Source organism: Podarcis gaigeae, assembly GCF_964106915.1.
Source record: "Podarcis gaigeae genome assembly, chromosome: 2".
In the NCBI taxonomy this organism is placed as follows: Eukaryota; Metazoa; Chordata; class Lepidosauria; order Squamata; family Lacertidae; genus Podarcis; species Podarcis gaigeae.
Genome location: NC_139679.1, coordinates 46,481,391 through 46,499,808, shown reverse-complemented (window position 1 = coordinate 46,499,808; position 18,418 = coordinate 46,481,391). Strand labels below are relative to the sequence as shown.

General features: G+C 40.8%; 1 protein-coding gene across 2 annotated transcripts in view; it reads right to left on the bottom strand.

Moving 5' to 3' along the window:
- The window catches only part of GABRG2 (gamma-aminobutyric acid type A receptor subunit gamma2), a 60,678-nt gene that overhangs the window by 20,278 nt on the left and 21,982 nt on the right, over positions 1-18,418 (bottom strand). For both annotated transcript variants that reach the window (XM_083719401.1, XM_083719402.1), the window contains exons 2-6: positions 15,588-15,736; positions 13,873-13,940; positions 12,477-12,697; positions 10,664-10,746; positions 9,330-9,467 (exon numbers count right to left, since the gene is read on the bottom strand). In XM_083719401.1, the coding sequence (XP_083575527.1) occupies positions 9,330-9,467; positions 10,664-10,746; positions 12,477-12,697; positions 13,873-13,940; positions 15,588-15,736 (659 nt within the window). The remainder of the gene's footprint in view (positions 1-9,329; positions 9,468-10,663; positions 10,747-12,476; positions 12,698-13,872; positions 13,941-15,587; positions 15,737-18,418) is intronic.

The window sequence follows — 18,418 nt, the reverse complement described above, 5'->3', positions numbered from 1 at the left end:
GAGTTGGTTACACACTGTGTTACCCAAAAAAAGGAAAGATTTGAAAAGGAAGAAAAACAGAAGACTTATTTAGATGCTCTCTTTCTTGGGGCAATCAAAATCACATGAGGGAGCTGGTAAGGCCTGTCCCATCTGCTGCGTAATCTTCAGTTCCCTTTTTTTAATCCCTCCATGAGTTCGAGTGAAGTCCTCTAAAATAGAGAATCTGCTCACTTAAGCTCCCTTTGCAATAGAGAACCCGCATGGTCAAAGTTTTAGATCATGTAGGGACTCTCCATAAATACACCCTTCAGTCCTACACTTCTGTGATTCTAGGTAAAGGTAAAGGGACCCCTGACCATTAGGTCCAGTCATGACCAACTCTGGGGTTGCAGCACTCACTCGCTTTATTGGCCGAGGGAGCCAGCGTACAGCTTCCAGGTCATGTAGCCAGCATAACTAGGCTGCTTCTGGCGAACCAGAGCAGCACACGGAAACGCCATTTACCTTCCCACCGGAGCGGTACCTATTTATCTACTTGTACTATGACATGCTTTCGAACTGCAACAGGAGAGTTGACATACCAAGGGCAGAAGAGCTTGCCAGCCCTACTCTCCCTCACATGCACAGCAGTGGGGAACCTCTGGTCCATTAAAATAAAGTATGCACGCTGGTCCTCCCCATTTGGCCTGTGGGGCCATTTTGGCCAAGCTATGTCCACCTGCCCTATATGAGATCCAATGAGGGACAGGCCAAGACCTGTCTCAGCTGAAAGGAGGTTTGCAGGCACCATCAATCAGCTGATCGGTGGTGCCAGCAAAGCCCTGAGCACTGGGCTACATGAGACCAAATGGTCAGCTGATTGATGGGTCTTGCAGAGGCTGTGAAATAGCACTTTTAAAGTCAAACCCTTACCTGGGAATAAGTCTCACTGATCTCCATCAGTGGATTGTAGCATTAGTGTTGTAGATGTGCATGTTTTAACTTTCTAATCTTTTTAGGACAAATATTTTTTTATCAAAATTTGTTTTTATTACATCTATCTCCGGTTGCAGACTTTGGTAAAGAAATTACAATGTATTTCTTTCCTGATATCACAACAGTTTAATGAAAATAGATCATTAGATTCAGTGATTTCAATAAGAACAGGAGTGTGGGCCGTGAGAAATGCAATTTGCACAACATGTAATTTGATGAATGTGTCACATAGTGTCATTAGTACTTACAGCAGTTGCTTGCTTTAGGGTAAGATATTCTTAATGCATACTCAGCTTGAAAATTTGCTTTAAAAATACAAATTAAAGGATAAAGCAGTCAATACAGAAATGCTTATTTTGTTATAGCTCAAATGTCTTCTTTTTGTTTGTGTGACACTAAATTATATTTTGACTGTAAATTTTCCCACCCCAGCCATGAAGTCCTTTTCTGTACTGCAGAAAAGTGCATTAACTAGGGAGAAACATTGGTGGTCTTCACTAACTGTATTTCATAAATATACTTGCACTGGAAAGAAAAGAAATGTTTACAAAATCTGACAGCTTCATCATCATGACTGTGTATCTGACTGTATTATATTCTCACTTGACCTTAGTAGAGCCCATGTTAAACTATGGCCACCAAAGCTTTCTGAGCAATTCCCCAAGTAGTAGAGATGGACAAATATGTCAATTTCAGCTTCTCATTCTCCCTGTCCTAAGTACAGTTGGCTATATTTCAGGATTCATTTTAAATAAAATTAATACATTTTAATACTTCCCTAAAAAATCCATCAGTATTTTAGTGAACCTTTCTCCCAATAGGCACATATTTGCAGGCAATTTTGCATCATTGCATAATATAATGCAGCTTTGTATGTTATTTTTATTATTTATGCATTTTCATGAACACTATGCCTAATACGTGTATTTTGTACAGTTTTTCGGTGGAAAACCGACAACACAAAATTAAGAGAAGTTGGGTTTCAATTTGCATACAAATTTCTCCCGTATCCCTACTAAGTGAACTTTACCACTGTCTGTACCAGCCTGCCAGGGAAATGGTACTATGTGTGGGTGTTTTAGCCTTAGGAGAAGCCCTCACTTCATTTGGAGGCAGGTATTAGGCATTATTACAATCTGGTAATTGAACAACTAATCTTGTAATTTAATTGTCAAGGTAGCTAGCATGAATATAGCTTGGCCATGGAGTCTTAGTAGATAAATAATCCAGCTACAGGATACTTTATTTTCATGGATTTTGGAACTGTTATTATATACTAGAGATATTGGATCCCCTCTCCACCCCTACCCCACACTCTACTCAAGTTGCTGGTTGATTAGGAGGGGATTTATGCAGAGGGAAGAAAGAAAGAAAGAAAGAAAGAAAGAAAAAGAAAGAAAGAAAGAAAGAAAGAAAGAAAGAAAGAAAGAAAGAAAGAAAGAAGTTACTGAGGAGTAATTCCCCCCCCCCCAAACACAGCAAGACCTGCTGTGCATTAGTTTGCACTTTCAATTTATCATTGTGATATATGTGAATAAGATATGTTTAACAGTGTTTGGATTAAAAATAGGGACTGTAGGAAGAGAACTTGCAATGGCAGGACCAATCCCTGACCTTGGTGTGTTCTGCAGAAGGTCAAAACAGATCAGAGTCCCTGATCATGTGAAAAGAAAAGAAGGCTGTGCACATTCAAGTTGTTAATGTGGAGACTTTCTTTGGACCTTCCACCAAGGACATGGAGGCCAGCAGGGCAGGGATGGGGATTTGTCACCACAAACCTCTCCCTTCCACTCATTCACTGTACCCTGTTCATTCCCTGAAAGGAACTAAAAGAGAAATAAGAGCAAGAAGTGGCAGTGGAACCCATTCAGAATAGTTAGCTGAACAAAGGGGAGTTAATTCTTATTTTATGACTGGAAGCACAGCCCACTGATTTGCGGATACCTGGTTTGATGGCTGTTCCACTTATAGCTACCTATATTACTTTCAATAATGCATTCCTTCATGCCTCACCTTCCTATATGACAAATGCAGATAATAATAGTTACCCAGACACGTTTCTGTCCCTGTGACATTAACTTCATTAAGAACATTCGTAGAGTCACCTTCTCTGTTTTGTTAGCAAAATATAGAAAGTTATTGACTCATTTGGTAGAATACGTGCAGTGGACTGCAGTGGATAGGTAAAATTAACTGCTCCTCTAGATATAACTATTCCCATAATTCAAGTTCTTCCAATTTATTTCTCTCATGATGGCTCACAGAGTAAGAATCACGTTAAACCAAATTCAAAATGCAAATTCACAAAAGCAATAGTATCAAACAATTCAGTCTGTTGCTATCACTCAGTAGTATTAAAATGCAATATGTCATATTTCTTTGGATGTCATGATTCGGCACCTATCCTCCCCTCTGTTCTGAATGGAAGAGGTACAAAGAGCTTATTTCTGTGAGTTGGCTTAGTGGTGGCTGACGTAGATCCTTTTTTCTTCATTGGTGGGAGTGACTGAAACAGCAGGGCATGCCTGCACCATTTTGTGGTCCCATCTCTCTTCTGCTCTTTCAATTGTGTCAGCCATTTTGCATTATGCCCATATAGCAACCATTTTGTGAGAAAGACTCTCATTCCACTAATAAATGCTTTCTCTCCGTGGAAGAATACCTATTGGGTCCTACCCAGGATTTACTGGGTTTTATTCCATTATTCCATTTCAATATTATGTGTGGAATTCAACAAAGTTTCACTCAGAGCAGATCCACTGAAATTAATGAACATGACTAAGTTAGGGTCATTCATTTCAAGGGTAAAACTTAGTTGACTAACACCCTGTATTTTGACTACATGGATACACATACTGGTATGTGATCAATTATCAGAATACTCCCTACAAAAGACCACAAGATGCAAAGAATCCACATACTCTCCAGGAAATAAATAAACTGTTCATAATGTGACATTGGTGAACATTTTATTGCAAGGAATGAAAATGACCAAACTAAAGCAACATTTGTGACAGAAAGCTTCATATGATGTTTTTTCTCCTGTCAAATGTTTCTTACTCTAATACATTAACCTTCTTACCACACTATATTTCCATGCAGCTTTAAATATGGGATTGAATTCCTGGACCCTCTAAGTATGTCAGGAGCATCCAAAATGAGGGCATGGTCATGCTTTTTTCAGCATGCACTATAAATATCTTTACAATTTCCTAGAGAAGTGACCCACAAACTCACGTGGCAATCCTCTGCATATTTAGTCAGAAGTTCAGTCTCATTATGTTCAGTGGAGTTGACCTCCACGTCAAGTATGCATAGGATAGCAGCCTTGTGTGTGTGTGTGTTTTTGGTTTTCTTTTAAACTGCAGCCTGTTTACCTTTTCAGCTATAATGCTCTCCCTGGTCAATGCAGTCATTTATCAATTCAGCTAACTGGAGGGAGGACGCAAAGATGGGTCAACTAACCCATCATTGCAGACTCATTAACTACTGAACCAATCAGGTGAATCTCTAGTTGATTGTTGGGCTATACGAATTAGCAGTGGCATAGAGTGGGGGGTGCAGGGGGGGCCGGCCACACCGGGCACAACATCTGGGGGTTAGGGTTAGGGGGCGCAAATCCACGGGTTAGGGGGCGCAAATTACTTGCCTTGCCCCGGGTGCTGACAATGTGTACTATCATGCAAACATCTTGAGGATCTCAGCAGTAGGAGCTTGGCCACAAAATGGAAGCTAAATATACATTCAAAGGAGAATCATGTGCAGATTTGATACACTCTACATACATGAAAGGGGACGCAGGTGGCGCTGTGGGTTAAAGCCTCAGCGCCTAGGACTTGCCGATCGAAAGGTCGGCGGTTCGAATCCCTGCGGCGGGGTGCGCTCCCGCTGCTCGGTCCCAGCGCCTGCCAACCTAGCAGTTCGAAAGCACCTCCGGGTGTAAGTAGATAAATAGGGACCGCTTTCTAGCGGGAAGGTAAACGGCGTTTCCGTGTGCAGCTCTGGCTCGCCAGAGCAGCGATGTCACGCTGGCCACGTGACCCGGAAGTGTCTCCGGACAGCGCTGGCCCCTGGCCTCTTGAGTGAGATGGGCGCACAACCCCAGAGTCTGTCAAGACTGGCCCGTACGGGCAGGGGTACCTTTACCTTTACCTTTACATACATGAAAACAGAAGATGAGGCAGAATGAAAGCAATCATAGAACTGTAGAGTTGGAAGGGACCAGGAGGGTTATCTAGTCCAACCCCCTGCAATGCAGGAATATTTTGCCCAACGTGGGGCTCAAACCCACAATCCTGCTGACCCTGTGGCTCTTGCCACTTGAGACAGTTGCCTCACCTGAGTTTGCTTTTTTCTCCCCTCCTCCCTCCAAAGACTTTCCCTTTTATTTCAGGCATGGGCAAACTCTGCCCTCCAGACTTTTTGGGACTACAGCTCCCAACATCCATAGCTAACAGGACCAGTGGTCAGTGATGATGGGAGTTGTAGTTCCAAAACATCTGGAGGGCCGAGTTTGCCAATGCCTGTTTTATTTCATGTCTTCCCATTGTAAGCCTGAAGGCAATGTTATTGGCATTTGTGAGCCACTCGGGGAGCATTTTTTGGCAGGATAAAAATGTATGTAATTAATGCCTTTCAAGCGTATAGCTATATTTCACACATACCAAATATTCTGATACAGTTCTCTGCTTAAAAACAACAACCAAACACATTCAAATACATTGAAAATGGATATTCAGTTTAAGCTATGGAATAAATATGGAAACAGGATTGGCTGGACTTACGGGTGAAAACATACAAATGCTATATGGACCAGAAACAGACCCGTTTGTGAGGATCCCTAGGAAAATTGAATGTGGGATGAAATATCCCCCGTTAGCTATTTTATAAAAGTTGCAGTATTAGGGAGTGACACAGACCAGTTCAGTCCATAAAGCAATGCAGTCGGAGTGCTTGTATTTAAGTCAGTTCAGTGCTCATACGGCAGTCTGCAGAGCTACTCATTTCAGGGCACATTTGCAGCACCAAACTGAGCCAATTCTAGACCCTCTGGCTCCTCAGATTTGTAAAGTGCCACCTGAAATAGTTCCAAGTTATGACGACAGAACACTTGTTCCCTCTATGTTCTCTTTGACCACAGAGAGTACTTGAGTTGCACAGAGAGCTAAGAAGTGACTACCCTTTGCACTTGGTGATATGCATTTCAAGTTTATATGCAAGGTCCTTTGAGCCTGCGCAAAGCTGAAGTTACATTTTCACACACACACACACACACAGAGAGAGAGAGAGAGAGAGAGAGAGAGAGAGAGAGAGAGATGTGCACTCTGTACAGTTCTTCTGAGGCTTCAAGTACATCCCTAGCAGGCTAAATTCATCAGGACTAAATTGTCTCTGGAAAGCATATTATATATATAAATATATATTCTAGGCTAAAGCGAGCTTTTACTGTGTACGAAGGCACAATTAATATTGATCAATTTATTTGTTTAAGTAATGGACAGGGACAGTGTGCATGAGTGCATTAATAGCAAATATGATCTTTCAATTAGATGGCACTGCTTAGACCACTACTGAGGGTTCTGAAATGAGATTAATGGTCCCTTAGGAGGATGGTGTTAGCTTAATGTGAATGGATTGTTTCCTTCAAGGAACACTCTCTTTTAATATTGCACAGAACTTCATAAAATTGATTCACTAAATATAACAGTAGAACTGAAGCTCATAGCGCTGATTTTGTTCCTATCTGACTTAAAAACAAAAAACTGTTAGCAAAGAGAGAGAAAGGAAGCCAATAACTACAAGAAATACAAATTGTGTTCCAGGTGGAATACAGCTCTTACTGATGTGAGATTTTCCATTAACCTTCCTGGAATGGAAGCAAAACCAAGAAGGCCTTTTCATGCACAGATGTATATTTGTCCATGGTAGAAACTAGGCTGGAAGCTTGAATTTCTTTCTTTTGTTGAGGAGTCACTGGCACCCTGATGCATTACTGGGTTAAGGGGCACTCTTGAGTCATCACCTGCAGTCTGAGGCTTAGAGGTATTTGTGGATATCTATAGAGCCTGGTGTCTGCACGTTACTAAGGCTCACTTAGTATGGAGGAAGTAGATTATATTTAAATAAATATAAACTTTTTGCTCCAATATTGTGTGCTGGCAATGCATATATATATTATAGATTCAGGTGGATAACCATGTTGATCATAGTCATAATCAATAACAAGAGGAAAGATGAAAAAATCTTTTTAAATAATTCCAGTGGCACCTTTAAGATCAACTAAATATAAGCTTTCAAGGTATGAGCTTTCATGTGTAATACACACTTCGTCAGATACATTTTTTCCATCTTTCATCTTGTTATTTATTGAGATTATTATATTATGTGATGCTGGTGGCACTGTGGTCTAAACTGGGCCTCTTGGGCTTGCTGATCAGAAGATCAGCAGTTTAAATCTGTGCCACAGGGCGAGCTCCCGTTGCTCTGTCCCAGTTTCTGCCAACCTAGCAGTTTGAAAGCCCACCAGAACAAGTAGATAAATAAATACTGCTGCAGCGGGAAGGTAAACGGCGTTTCAGTGCACTCTGGTTTCTGTCATGGTGTTCCATCGCACCAGAAGCGGTTTAGTCATCCTGGCAACACGACCCTGAAAGCTATCTGTGGACAAACGCCAGCTCCCTCGGCCTGAAAGCGAGATGTGAGCTGCAACCCCACAGTCGCCTTTGACTGGACTTAACTATCCAGGCGTCCTTTACCTTTACCTTTTACCATTTTACAGGGATGTGGGGAACCACAAGAAGTGCCCAATCAGAGGATCTGAGGTAGTTCACAAGGGATCAAAAGGTCCTTAATGTGCTTTGAACTCAGGTTGTTTAGGGCTTTCTGAATTAGCAGAAGGACCTTGAAGCTAGACCAGTAGCAAACTGGTAGTGAGAGCAAAAAAATGGCTTTTTGCTGCATTGGCCCATTTCCCTAGTCATTGCCCTATCCCTACATGTGCTTCAGATAAAGACAGTAGAATTTAAAGGGAAGTTTTGCCAACAATGCCCTTTTTTATACAGTAAGACACTACAACATCAGAAGTGTGAATCCATTTCAAGACAATTAATCTACAAAATTCAAATCGAATTAATTATGCAATGTATTTATCTACACTAAGCTCCACTCGGGATCCAATCCGTCTGTGTGACCCACAATTGTGTGCTCCATCCCAAGCTCAGTAATGAGGTAACGCTCATTGCTCTGAGTCACTAATCTTTTGTCGTTATTACAGATCCTGTTACATGTGTGCTCTGAGGGTGACACAAACAGGCAAAAGGAAAGAGGTTTAGCTCCCTGACATGCAGTCCATCCAGCACAAAGAAGCAACCCCAATTTAGGACTAGATTGTTCCATTTACTGCTGACCCTGAGGCAAAGGCAAAATGAAGCACTGCATCTCCAGAAGCCTATTAGAAAAGTTGTGATACTGAGTTACCAAAAATTCTCTGTGAAACCCCTTTTATATTGCAGTTCTGATGACAGAGCAGGCACAGTCAAGAATTTACCTCACATTAATCCTGCTCACGCATCCTCCAGCTAGCTGTATTCAAGAGACTAGAAGAGTTACACAGGTTATATTTGGTTTGATTTTGGTGTTTGCAGTGAGAATCTAAAGCTATAATTCCACACATGCTTACTTGGGGAGTAAGCCCCATAGAATTCACCAAGACTTGCTTCTGAGCAGACATGCATAGGATTCTGCTGTAAGCAATTATATAGAGTTCTCTCTTGCCAGATGGTTTCCTTCCAAAATGAAGGTGGAATAATAAATGTTTAAATGTTCTCTAATATAAAACATTCTCCATTTATACAAAATTACAATGTCAAAGGGTCAAGGGGGCAATAGTTCCACCTAGCAAGTAGAAATGTTTGCTCCCTATTTAATTAACATTTTGCTGCCCTTTCATGTCCCCTCACATCTGCTACCCACGTTGGCCACCTTGCCTAATGGCAGGACTGGCCCTGCAGAGCTAAGGCAGAGCCTTCCACCTAACATGCTATTTTTGTTCATTATATATATGGCAGCATCTAAGCCACAAAAGGGTAACATTCCAGATGTTGTGGGACAACACCTCCCATCATCACTGACCACTGGCTTTCCTGGCCAGGGCTAATGGGGACTGGAGTCCAACATCTAGAGGGCCGCCACTTTCCCACGCCTGATTTCATGTTTTGATCCCACACTGGTAGTCTAAAATGGCACAGCTTGTCAACAGAAATATCCCATGAAACTGATAATTTCAGCTACACAGTAAGCATAGTATTGCCCTTTCCCCACTTCAGCGTCAAGTAGGAGCAAATGTTCAATTAAAGTAGAGCAGCTTCACCTACCTGAAGTTGTCGGCACGACTTCAGTTGTATTTCTGAGCCCAATAAATGAAAACTGATACAGCCTCCAGGATCTAGTGTCTCCTACTTCTACTGAGCTGCGCTTCCACATGTAGATAATCTCTTCCTTTGGGTAGCCATCTTCAAAACAATGAAGATCATCATTCCATCACAATTTTCATTTACATGTTGCTTTCCTTCATGGTCACATGACCATAAATGGCACTTGCCACAAATGCATTCACATCATTTTCCCTCTCACTGCCACACACACACACACACACACACACACACACACACCAAAGTGGTCATGATGCTTATATTCAGAAAGGGACCTTGCAGTTCCAAACAAATACAGAAAGGCATGCTTACGTTATGTCTCTTTTTGCTCCCCCAAATAATGAATTGTCACAATTATTTTGTTTCTATTTATGACAGCCTCTAAACTGCCATGAATAAATTCTGTAATGCTTCTCTGCACTTATAATGACTTAAATGTGATGGGTTGTATGTAGATCACTTAAAACGGTAATGTCTTTGCTGACGCCCCATTTCTCCACCTACCAGCATTAAATTCCCCACTGTTGTATCCAGTATATCCTGTACATAGGAAAACACATAGGTTGCTTTCAGGCAATCTGTTTCTTGAATATTCATCCTGATTTGTTTGTGGGGACGTTAAGACAACATTACATCAAGCAAATGTTATCCTACATTTTCCGGTGCATTTTGCCGTCTCTTTTCTTAACTCCTTGTGCAAGAGTTCCAAATCAATCTTAATTTTGCAACCTGAATAAGCCAACATGTGATTTAATCCCGCCTGAAAATAACAGTTGCCTGGAAGCTTATGTTTGTATTACTTTGGGGGGGGGACTAATGTGGTGTAGTGGATGTAATATTGACGTTTGGACCTTCTTGTGTTTAAGGAGCAGGCATGAAACACAGGACAACAGAAGTCTAGTCTGAACTGTATGTTAAAAATGCCCACGTAACATAAGGATTATTTACAATCACCCTCTCAAAATATGTAAGATGGCAACTCTGGACTAGTTCATCAGCTACTGTAAATAGTTACAAGTGATCCATGTTAATTATCTGTCCATAAATGTGTTGTCTCCAGCACCAACACACTTATCATGCAATTCTGTACACATTGATTCAGCAGCAAGCGTATTGAGTTCCATGAGACTTCCTCCCAGGTAAATGTGTTTTAGACTGCAGCCTTCTTTGGACTAAGTACAGTAGATTTACTGAGCAATGCATTTTTAAAAATTTAGATTCTTCTTTACTTTCCAAATGAATCAATTATTTATTTATTTTTTTAGATTACTACTTACAGCTTGAAAATGCCAGTGGACAAGAATGTTCATCCATTGGAAAGTTGTGCAGCTGCAACTGACACTCAGCATCTATCGTCAATCTAAGAAGAAACATATATTAATATTAATCAATTGTTCATAGTTCTAGAAGTTCAAGGTCTACAGCAGTGAACAGGTTGAGAGAAGACACAAACCACTCTTTCTTTTAATGTATTATTGATTAGGATGTAAAGTAAAATGCTTTCTTATGTCACAGTGTTCCGTGGCAAGGTCCTGAACCCTCCCCCATTGTAGAATAAAGACACTTGACACCAGGATTTAGGTTATGGGCTGAAAAAGGCCACAATGTTATTGATTACAGAATGTGAGTGGTATTGGCTTAGGCATTGGAACCAATGACTATATCTGACTCCTGCCCCCCTGCCAGGAGTCTAGTAAGGGTTAACCACCGATAGGGGGAGCCCTGTTGATGCACATCAACTAGGAATTCCCCCAGGGTCACCGATAGGGGTCATACTATGGCTCTGCCCCCCATCTGGGCATCAGACAGAGGACACCCCCCCCCCCGGATTCCTTTAACAGAATACCCTTGAAATAGGAGGGATAGGTGATGAACGCCCTGTGACACAGAGCTACCTAAGCCCCGTGTGCACAGGTTGGGCTCGTGACCTGCCTGCAAAGTTGACTCCCTGTGAGGGGAATCAGCTTTAAGGATCAACAATAACTTTTCCTACCCATTTCTGAGGTCTTCCCAATGGAGGGAGGTTTCTAAAGCAGGCTGTGTTTTGAATGATCTTGCCCCTTTTTATAAAGCCTTCAAGAGTGGTCATACCAGCTAAACTGACTTGATTATCTCCTGGAGCCATCTTGGAAAATGTAGTTCTCAGAACAGGCTTCAACAGAAATGTTAACTCTCTCAGTGGAAGCCATTATAGTTAAACTGGTTCAAAACTATTCTCATTTGGGGTGCAAGGCCCCAGTTCAAAACTGTGCTGTGCAGGGAGTTATGTGTAGGCACTTCCACAGCCACTGCAAGCACATTCTGGGATTGAGAGATTATGGTCTCAATCCTAAACCCCAAACTGCACATGTGGGGGGAAAGGGGCAGAGCTGTTCACTTGGTTCTTCCATGCTCTATAATAAAAGTTTAGCTGCTGTTGAAGCCCCCACCAACCCACAAATATACATTATACACACTGAAGGTACAGCCTGTTTGAGAACGACTTGTGATAACAGGTGCAAAATCCTTCAATGGGGCATTTCAGGGGCAGAGGTGTAGCTTATCTGGGCAAGGATTTGCTGGATCCTAACCCAGCCCATTTACAGGCTGGTGGGTGTCTTAATTTGGGTCCCACTCCTATGCTTAGACTGAAGAAGAAGAAGAAGAAGAGTTTGGATTTGATATCCCGCCTTTCACTCCCTTTAAGGAGTCTCAAAGCAGCTAACATTCTCCTTTCCCTTCCTCCCCCACAACAAACACTCTGTGAGGTGAGTGGGGCTGAGAGACTTCAAAGAAGTGTGACTGGCCCAAGATCACCCAGCAGCTGCATGTGTAGGAGCGGAAACACGAACCCGGTTCCCCAGATTACGAGACTACCGCTCTTAACCACTATACCACACTAAGAGGTAGTGACTGGCCCAAGGTCATTCACTAACCTCTAACCAAGACACCACATGAGCTCTATGGGGCATTTAGCTTTATTATTGTTTCATCTTGTCTAAAATATTTAAGGCATCGTACTTCTTTTCATTAAGTGGAGATACCATTTTCACTCATATTAGAAACATGTAACAGGTATACTGGATAAAATTAAAAAAGCGGTAAGATTACCTCAGTGTATATAGTACTCTGCCATCATTCCAGATCCGGAGCATCCGATTGGGAGTTGTTATCCAATGAGCATCAGCCTTTTTTGAGTTTCGGAAGAATGTGTCAGGGATCCAGATCTTCCCCACCATGTTGCTGTTCAACCTCAGCACTTTAATGGTGCTGTTGAATCTTAGCCGTCTGTCATACCAGGTTTGAGCAAAAAAAATGTCTATTGTATATTCCTGCAATGTTGAAACACATCAAACAAAGTAAGTTTCCATGTCCATTCAGTCCTGCTTTTCAAAGCTTTCATGGCCAGTTCACAGAGAACACACACATCACATCAGTAGCCTGACCCACAATAGAACAGAGCTCCTGGTTTTAATATGATGTTTCTGCATCAGATGCTATTGCCCCATTGACACAATTCCGATATATGTCCACTCAGATGTAAAACCCACTGAGCTCATTACAACTCCCAGGTAAGTGTTCATTAAAACTGCATTCCTAATGAACTGCTTTAGCTATTTCCCCACCATTTCCCCAAATCTATGTTTTCATACAGTAAAACATAAATCTCAATTTTGGGTTGTTGTAAATGAAAACAATTTATTATTAATCAATTATATTTGTACACCCTTCTTTATCCATAGATCTCAGAGTCGTCCACAGCATCAAATTACAATATAAAAATTTAGGTTAGTTGCTGGTGTGGTGTTTCCATCATTCTTATTTGGCCCACTCAAACTTAAATAGAGAGAGAGATTGTGTATAATATCTACTAAAAAGAATATTACTGAAGGAAGATTTCAGTATGAAATGCAGAATTAAGAATTTAGTATGAACAGCTCTTGCGTATTTATTTAGCAACCATAATTCTTTGGACACAAATATTCATGTTAGCTACAGAAATAAGTTGATCTTGGATGGAATTAAAGAACCACATCTCTACTAACAGCACAATCCTGAACAAGTTTACTCAGAACTAGTAAGGTCCCCTGACTCCGAAAGGGATTATTCCCATGTAAATGTGCATAGGATTGCAGCCTTATGGCAAACCTATGTGCAACCATTCAGAAGTCTGATTGAATCATGTGACCCAGTTTTAGATACATGTGTATAGTCTTCATCATCCGAGTATTGTCCCTTTGCTCTGTCTGATACATGGGGTAGAATACAGGCGTGTTGGTTGGTGTGTACAGCAATGTTTATTGGCATTCAGGAATAACATAATTTACAATTCAAACATAGCAAAATGCAGGGCATTTTTTAAGCCGGAACTCATGTGAGTTCCGGCACCTCTCATGTGGGTGCCATTGCCATTATAAGAGAACAAGGGTGGCATTCATAGTGAGTTCCAACACCTCTTTTTCTAGAAAAATAACCCTGGTAAAATGTATTAATATATGCTACTTACCATATTGATGGCATTCACTGGGCCAATGCTATTGATATACATATCAGTATGAATTACCGTTGGCTGCACTGTAACAAAAACAGTAACAACTGCTAATATCACATCAGGTAAAACATCCAGAACATAAAGGAAAATCCTAGACACAAAATATAGTATTTAAAGAAAGAATCTGATTGTGTTCTAGAAAGAAAGAACATAAAAGGACTTGGGTATGTGAGATTTTCCATATCAATAAATGCAGGATGAATAAAACTGCATTCTTACTTGATGACCGTAGTGAAGAAGGGAGTGGATTTCAACCCCATTTATACTATTGTGTTATTAATGTGATTGTAATCAAATCAGTATTTTTGCAAGGGGTGGGGATAGTTATAACGCTTATTTCCTTTTTTGATAGGAAACTGTATTGTATTTCTGAAGTCTCTTAATGATACATCACATCAGACATTTCACATTGTACGAATGAACACAAAATGACTAATTTAGCCAGAAGAGGGTTCTGCAGATACAGAAAAAGTCCAAGAAACAAAACAGCAGGAGCAGCTACAACAGTAACCATAACATCATGAAAAAGAAATCAACATCAACTATAACAATAATAATGCTTGGAGGATTGCAATGCATAAATCAAACCGTGATCAGCATAGCTGCTTTCGAATTATATTTTCTCTCCTCCTTATGAGCCATCATAATGCAGTCATAGATAAAAACCCCCATGGAAGAAGTACTCATTGTCTTTCATTTTTATGCCTATCAATTTTGCTGCCTCAGCCCTTGTCCATCCTGGCCCAGCCCCACTCTGAGTTTCCCAGTTCCTCCAAATCTGAATATCATTGGATGGGTTGGTGGTTGCAACCCCAGGCCACTCATTGACCACTTTATGACTTCTTTTGATGCCTGTTATTTGGACTGGATTAAAATAGTACCTAGTTATCCGTCATCATGCTCTTGCTGGCATTTCCACTGATGATTTCTTTGGAACAACATGACTTGTTATGACCACACTAGCTCTCCAGGACTTGTATCTGACAGGATTGTATTAGTTTACTGACAATACCTGAAAGCTTGTCTACTAAAGTACAAATAATTTCATTAATGCACATTGATTAAGGATCAAAAAATTACCTTTGCCATATTCTCTTCTAGCCATGCCACTATATATTACTGTAGCTTAATACCTTTCTGATCATGCTGTTAAATGACTTAAAATATTTACTGACCATGTTAATCTTTCACACACAACGACAGCATGACCCTATGCCTTGAACCACTTAATTAATCTTAATTGAAATTGTTCAATGAACGTTATAGTAGAGTGGTGCAATACAAATTCTGAAACAGTCTTTGCCATTGACTTCAGGCACCACTTCGCTCATAGATTCCTGAACATTTCGTCAAATTAATTTGAACAGCAATATGTTTATAATGAGATGCCATTACTATTCTTTAAATAACTACGAGCTTTGACGTGTGTGTCTCTCTCTGTGTGTGTGTGTGTGTGTGTGTGTGTGTGTGTGTGTGTGTGTGTAATACCAGTTAGAGGTCTAAACACTTGTTTCAGAAAGCTTTGGTTACAGATTCTTTAATGGAAACACTAATTGTCAGCAGCTAAGTATATTATATTTTCTTTATTGTCATTTCCACTTCGTTAAGTGATCACCATCACTTCCCCTTCCAACTCACTGCTATTAACAAATGAAGGAAAATACCCTCACCTCCTATATCTGGCCTTAGTTTGTTATCATATCCCTCCAGCAGGCCATTTAAAATAAGGGTAACATCACTTTCATGAACTTTGGGAGTCAAAACCCAGGTTTTGTTGGTTGTATAATCTTCATAATCATCATCACTCTTTTGGCTAGAACTGTTTGAAAAAGAAAGGGAAGAAAGCACTGAAGTCATATAACAGCTGAACACAGCAATTACATTCATAGACAGCTCCATTAGAAACCATCAAGACTAGATTTAGGCCCCTTTTAAATAATGACAGTTCTGCACAAAACACTGAAATGGCTTTACAGAAAGAAATGAAAGAGGGAACACCATTTACAGACTGATGTTTACAGCTCAATTTATTGAGAATGCCAAGATAGCTGAGTAGACATTTTCTCTCTTCTAACTTAATGCATCTTTCAAAGGTATCCATTACTTCTACTGGTTCAGATTTAAAGAAAAAAAAGTTTTTAAAGGCAGCGTATCACCTAAACATTAGTGTGCATGAACAGAAAGATGTATGGCACAGTCTTTGTCTTAGAATTATCTTACTATAAGTTATATTTACACCCAAATCATGTCAACCTTAGCTTGTTGTACTATTCGACATTAAGCCTGCTGGGAAGTTCAGTATTAAGTATGATTATTTGCCCAAAGTGGAACATAGGAAGCAGCCATACACCAAGTCAGACCACTGGTCCAGCTCAGGGGTCAGCAAACTTTTTCAGCTGGGGGCCGGTCCACTGTCCCTCAGACCTTGTGGGGGGGGCGGACTATATTTTGGAAAAAAAATAATGAACGAATTCCTATGCCCCACAAATAACCCAGAGATGCATTTTAAATAAAAGCACACATTCTACTCATGTAAAAACATCAGGCAGGCCCTACAAATAACCCAGAGATGCATGTTAAATAAAAGGACACATTCTACTTATGTAAAAACACACTGGTTCCCGGACCGTCCGTGGGCCAGATTTAGAAGGTGATTGGGCCAGATCCGGCCCCCAGGCCTTGGTTTGCCTATCCATGGTCCACCTATTCCTTCACTGGTAGCAGCTCTCTGGGGCTTGATCACGAGTCTTTTCCAGCCCTGCCTAGATATACTAGGGATTGAACCTGACACCTTTTAAGTGTAACATGTATGCTTCACCACTGAGCTATGGCCCTTCCCTAGCCTCCTTTATAATGCTCATTCATCTTCACAATGGCCAATAATATTACCATTTGACAGATGGAGAACCGAAAGAGATATAGTAATTTGCCTGTGAGTGGAAGACTAATTCCTCTACATTTCTTAATATATTACTTTACCAATGACTTCTCACTATCTCTACTTGCAGTTAGGGTTACTACTTCCAAATCACAAAAACAGAGTGCAAAAAGAGGACACATTTGTGTGAAATATATGCAGATCCCCACTTGAAAATCAGAAGGCAAGTCACCAAATATGGGCTTTATCTGGAAGCAATTGGCCTGTAGTAATGCTACCTTTAAAAAAAACAAACCCTAAATCATTACAAAATGTACATTTCTGGATGGTGTATGAAAAACTAAAAAGGGTGTCCTTTTTCTTTTCTTTTTCAGGATTCTGTATTGATGCAGCCAGAAGCGTACAGAATGTAGGGCAAAGTGCTGCTATAAATCTGCTTTTGCTGGGGCAGCGGAAACAGCATTTGTACAGCCACCGTTTAAGAAGCGCCATAGGCTTGGCAGTGGGAAACTCCATTAAGCTACGCCTGATTTGCGGATGAAGCTCACTCTTCAGATAAAGTTATTACGATTTTTTATTTTATTTTTTAATGCATGGGTCTTCACTTATAGCCCTTTGGGTGCCGTATGAAGGTTTGCCCATGATGATAGTGCTGGAAACCTGCTTCCCAGCCCTATAAAATTGGTATCTTCAAATGTTAGGCTGGCTACTAGATAGAGGAAGTCCTCTGTCTGAAGAAGTATGCTGAACAGCTGCCCACTTGCCAAGCCTGGTTTGAATATAAAGAACTCTAAGGAGGAAGAGCACAGAGCAGAGGTCTTGAAACTGCCAATCAACAGTTAGTACCTGAATAGCAGGCTGCTCACCTGGACACAGTCTCCCCTACTATGGTGAAATGGATTTTATTTATATTTACATTAAACAAGTTATGTTTACAACTGAATCTAGATACATATCCAAATTTTCTTCAAAATCGTCCCTCTTTGGGGATGGTGGATTTCCACTTTTTTGGTGACAGATAAGAGGGCCACCCTGCCAGAAGTGGGGCAAGGGATTAAGGCCAAATTCATAAGATAATTGAAGAGTGTAGAAGCTGCTTCTTGGAGTTTGGCTCTATCTGTGCCATTCCAATAACGTCCGTAAGCAGCAACTTACATAAATGGCAAGACAAATCTGATCAGAACAAAGTGACCAGCAATGTATGAAGTTTCTGTTGACTTCCAATATTCTCTCTTCCATATTTATTCGTGGGTGGAGTTGAAACCCAAATCAGTCTGGGTCAGCAAATGAATGGAAAAGAGGCAGAAATGCCTCTTTTCAAAATCACCCTCTCCCTTGTTGCTTTTTCTCACATCATAGAATCATGGAAGGGAACCCAAGGGTTATCTTACTCCATCCCCTTCAATCTTTTGCCCAACATGGGGCTCAAACTTATGACCCTGAGATTAAGAGTCTTATGCTGTACTGACTGAGCTGTTGTATGAGTCATCATCACCTACTTATACCTCGGGTTACAGACGCTTCAGGTTACAGACTCCGCTAACCCAGAAATAGTACCTTGGGTTAAGAACTTTGCTTCAGGATGAGAACAGAAATCGTGTGGTGGCGGCAGGAGGCGCCATT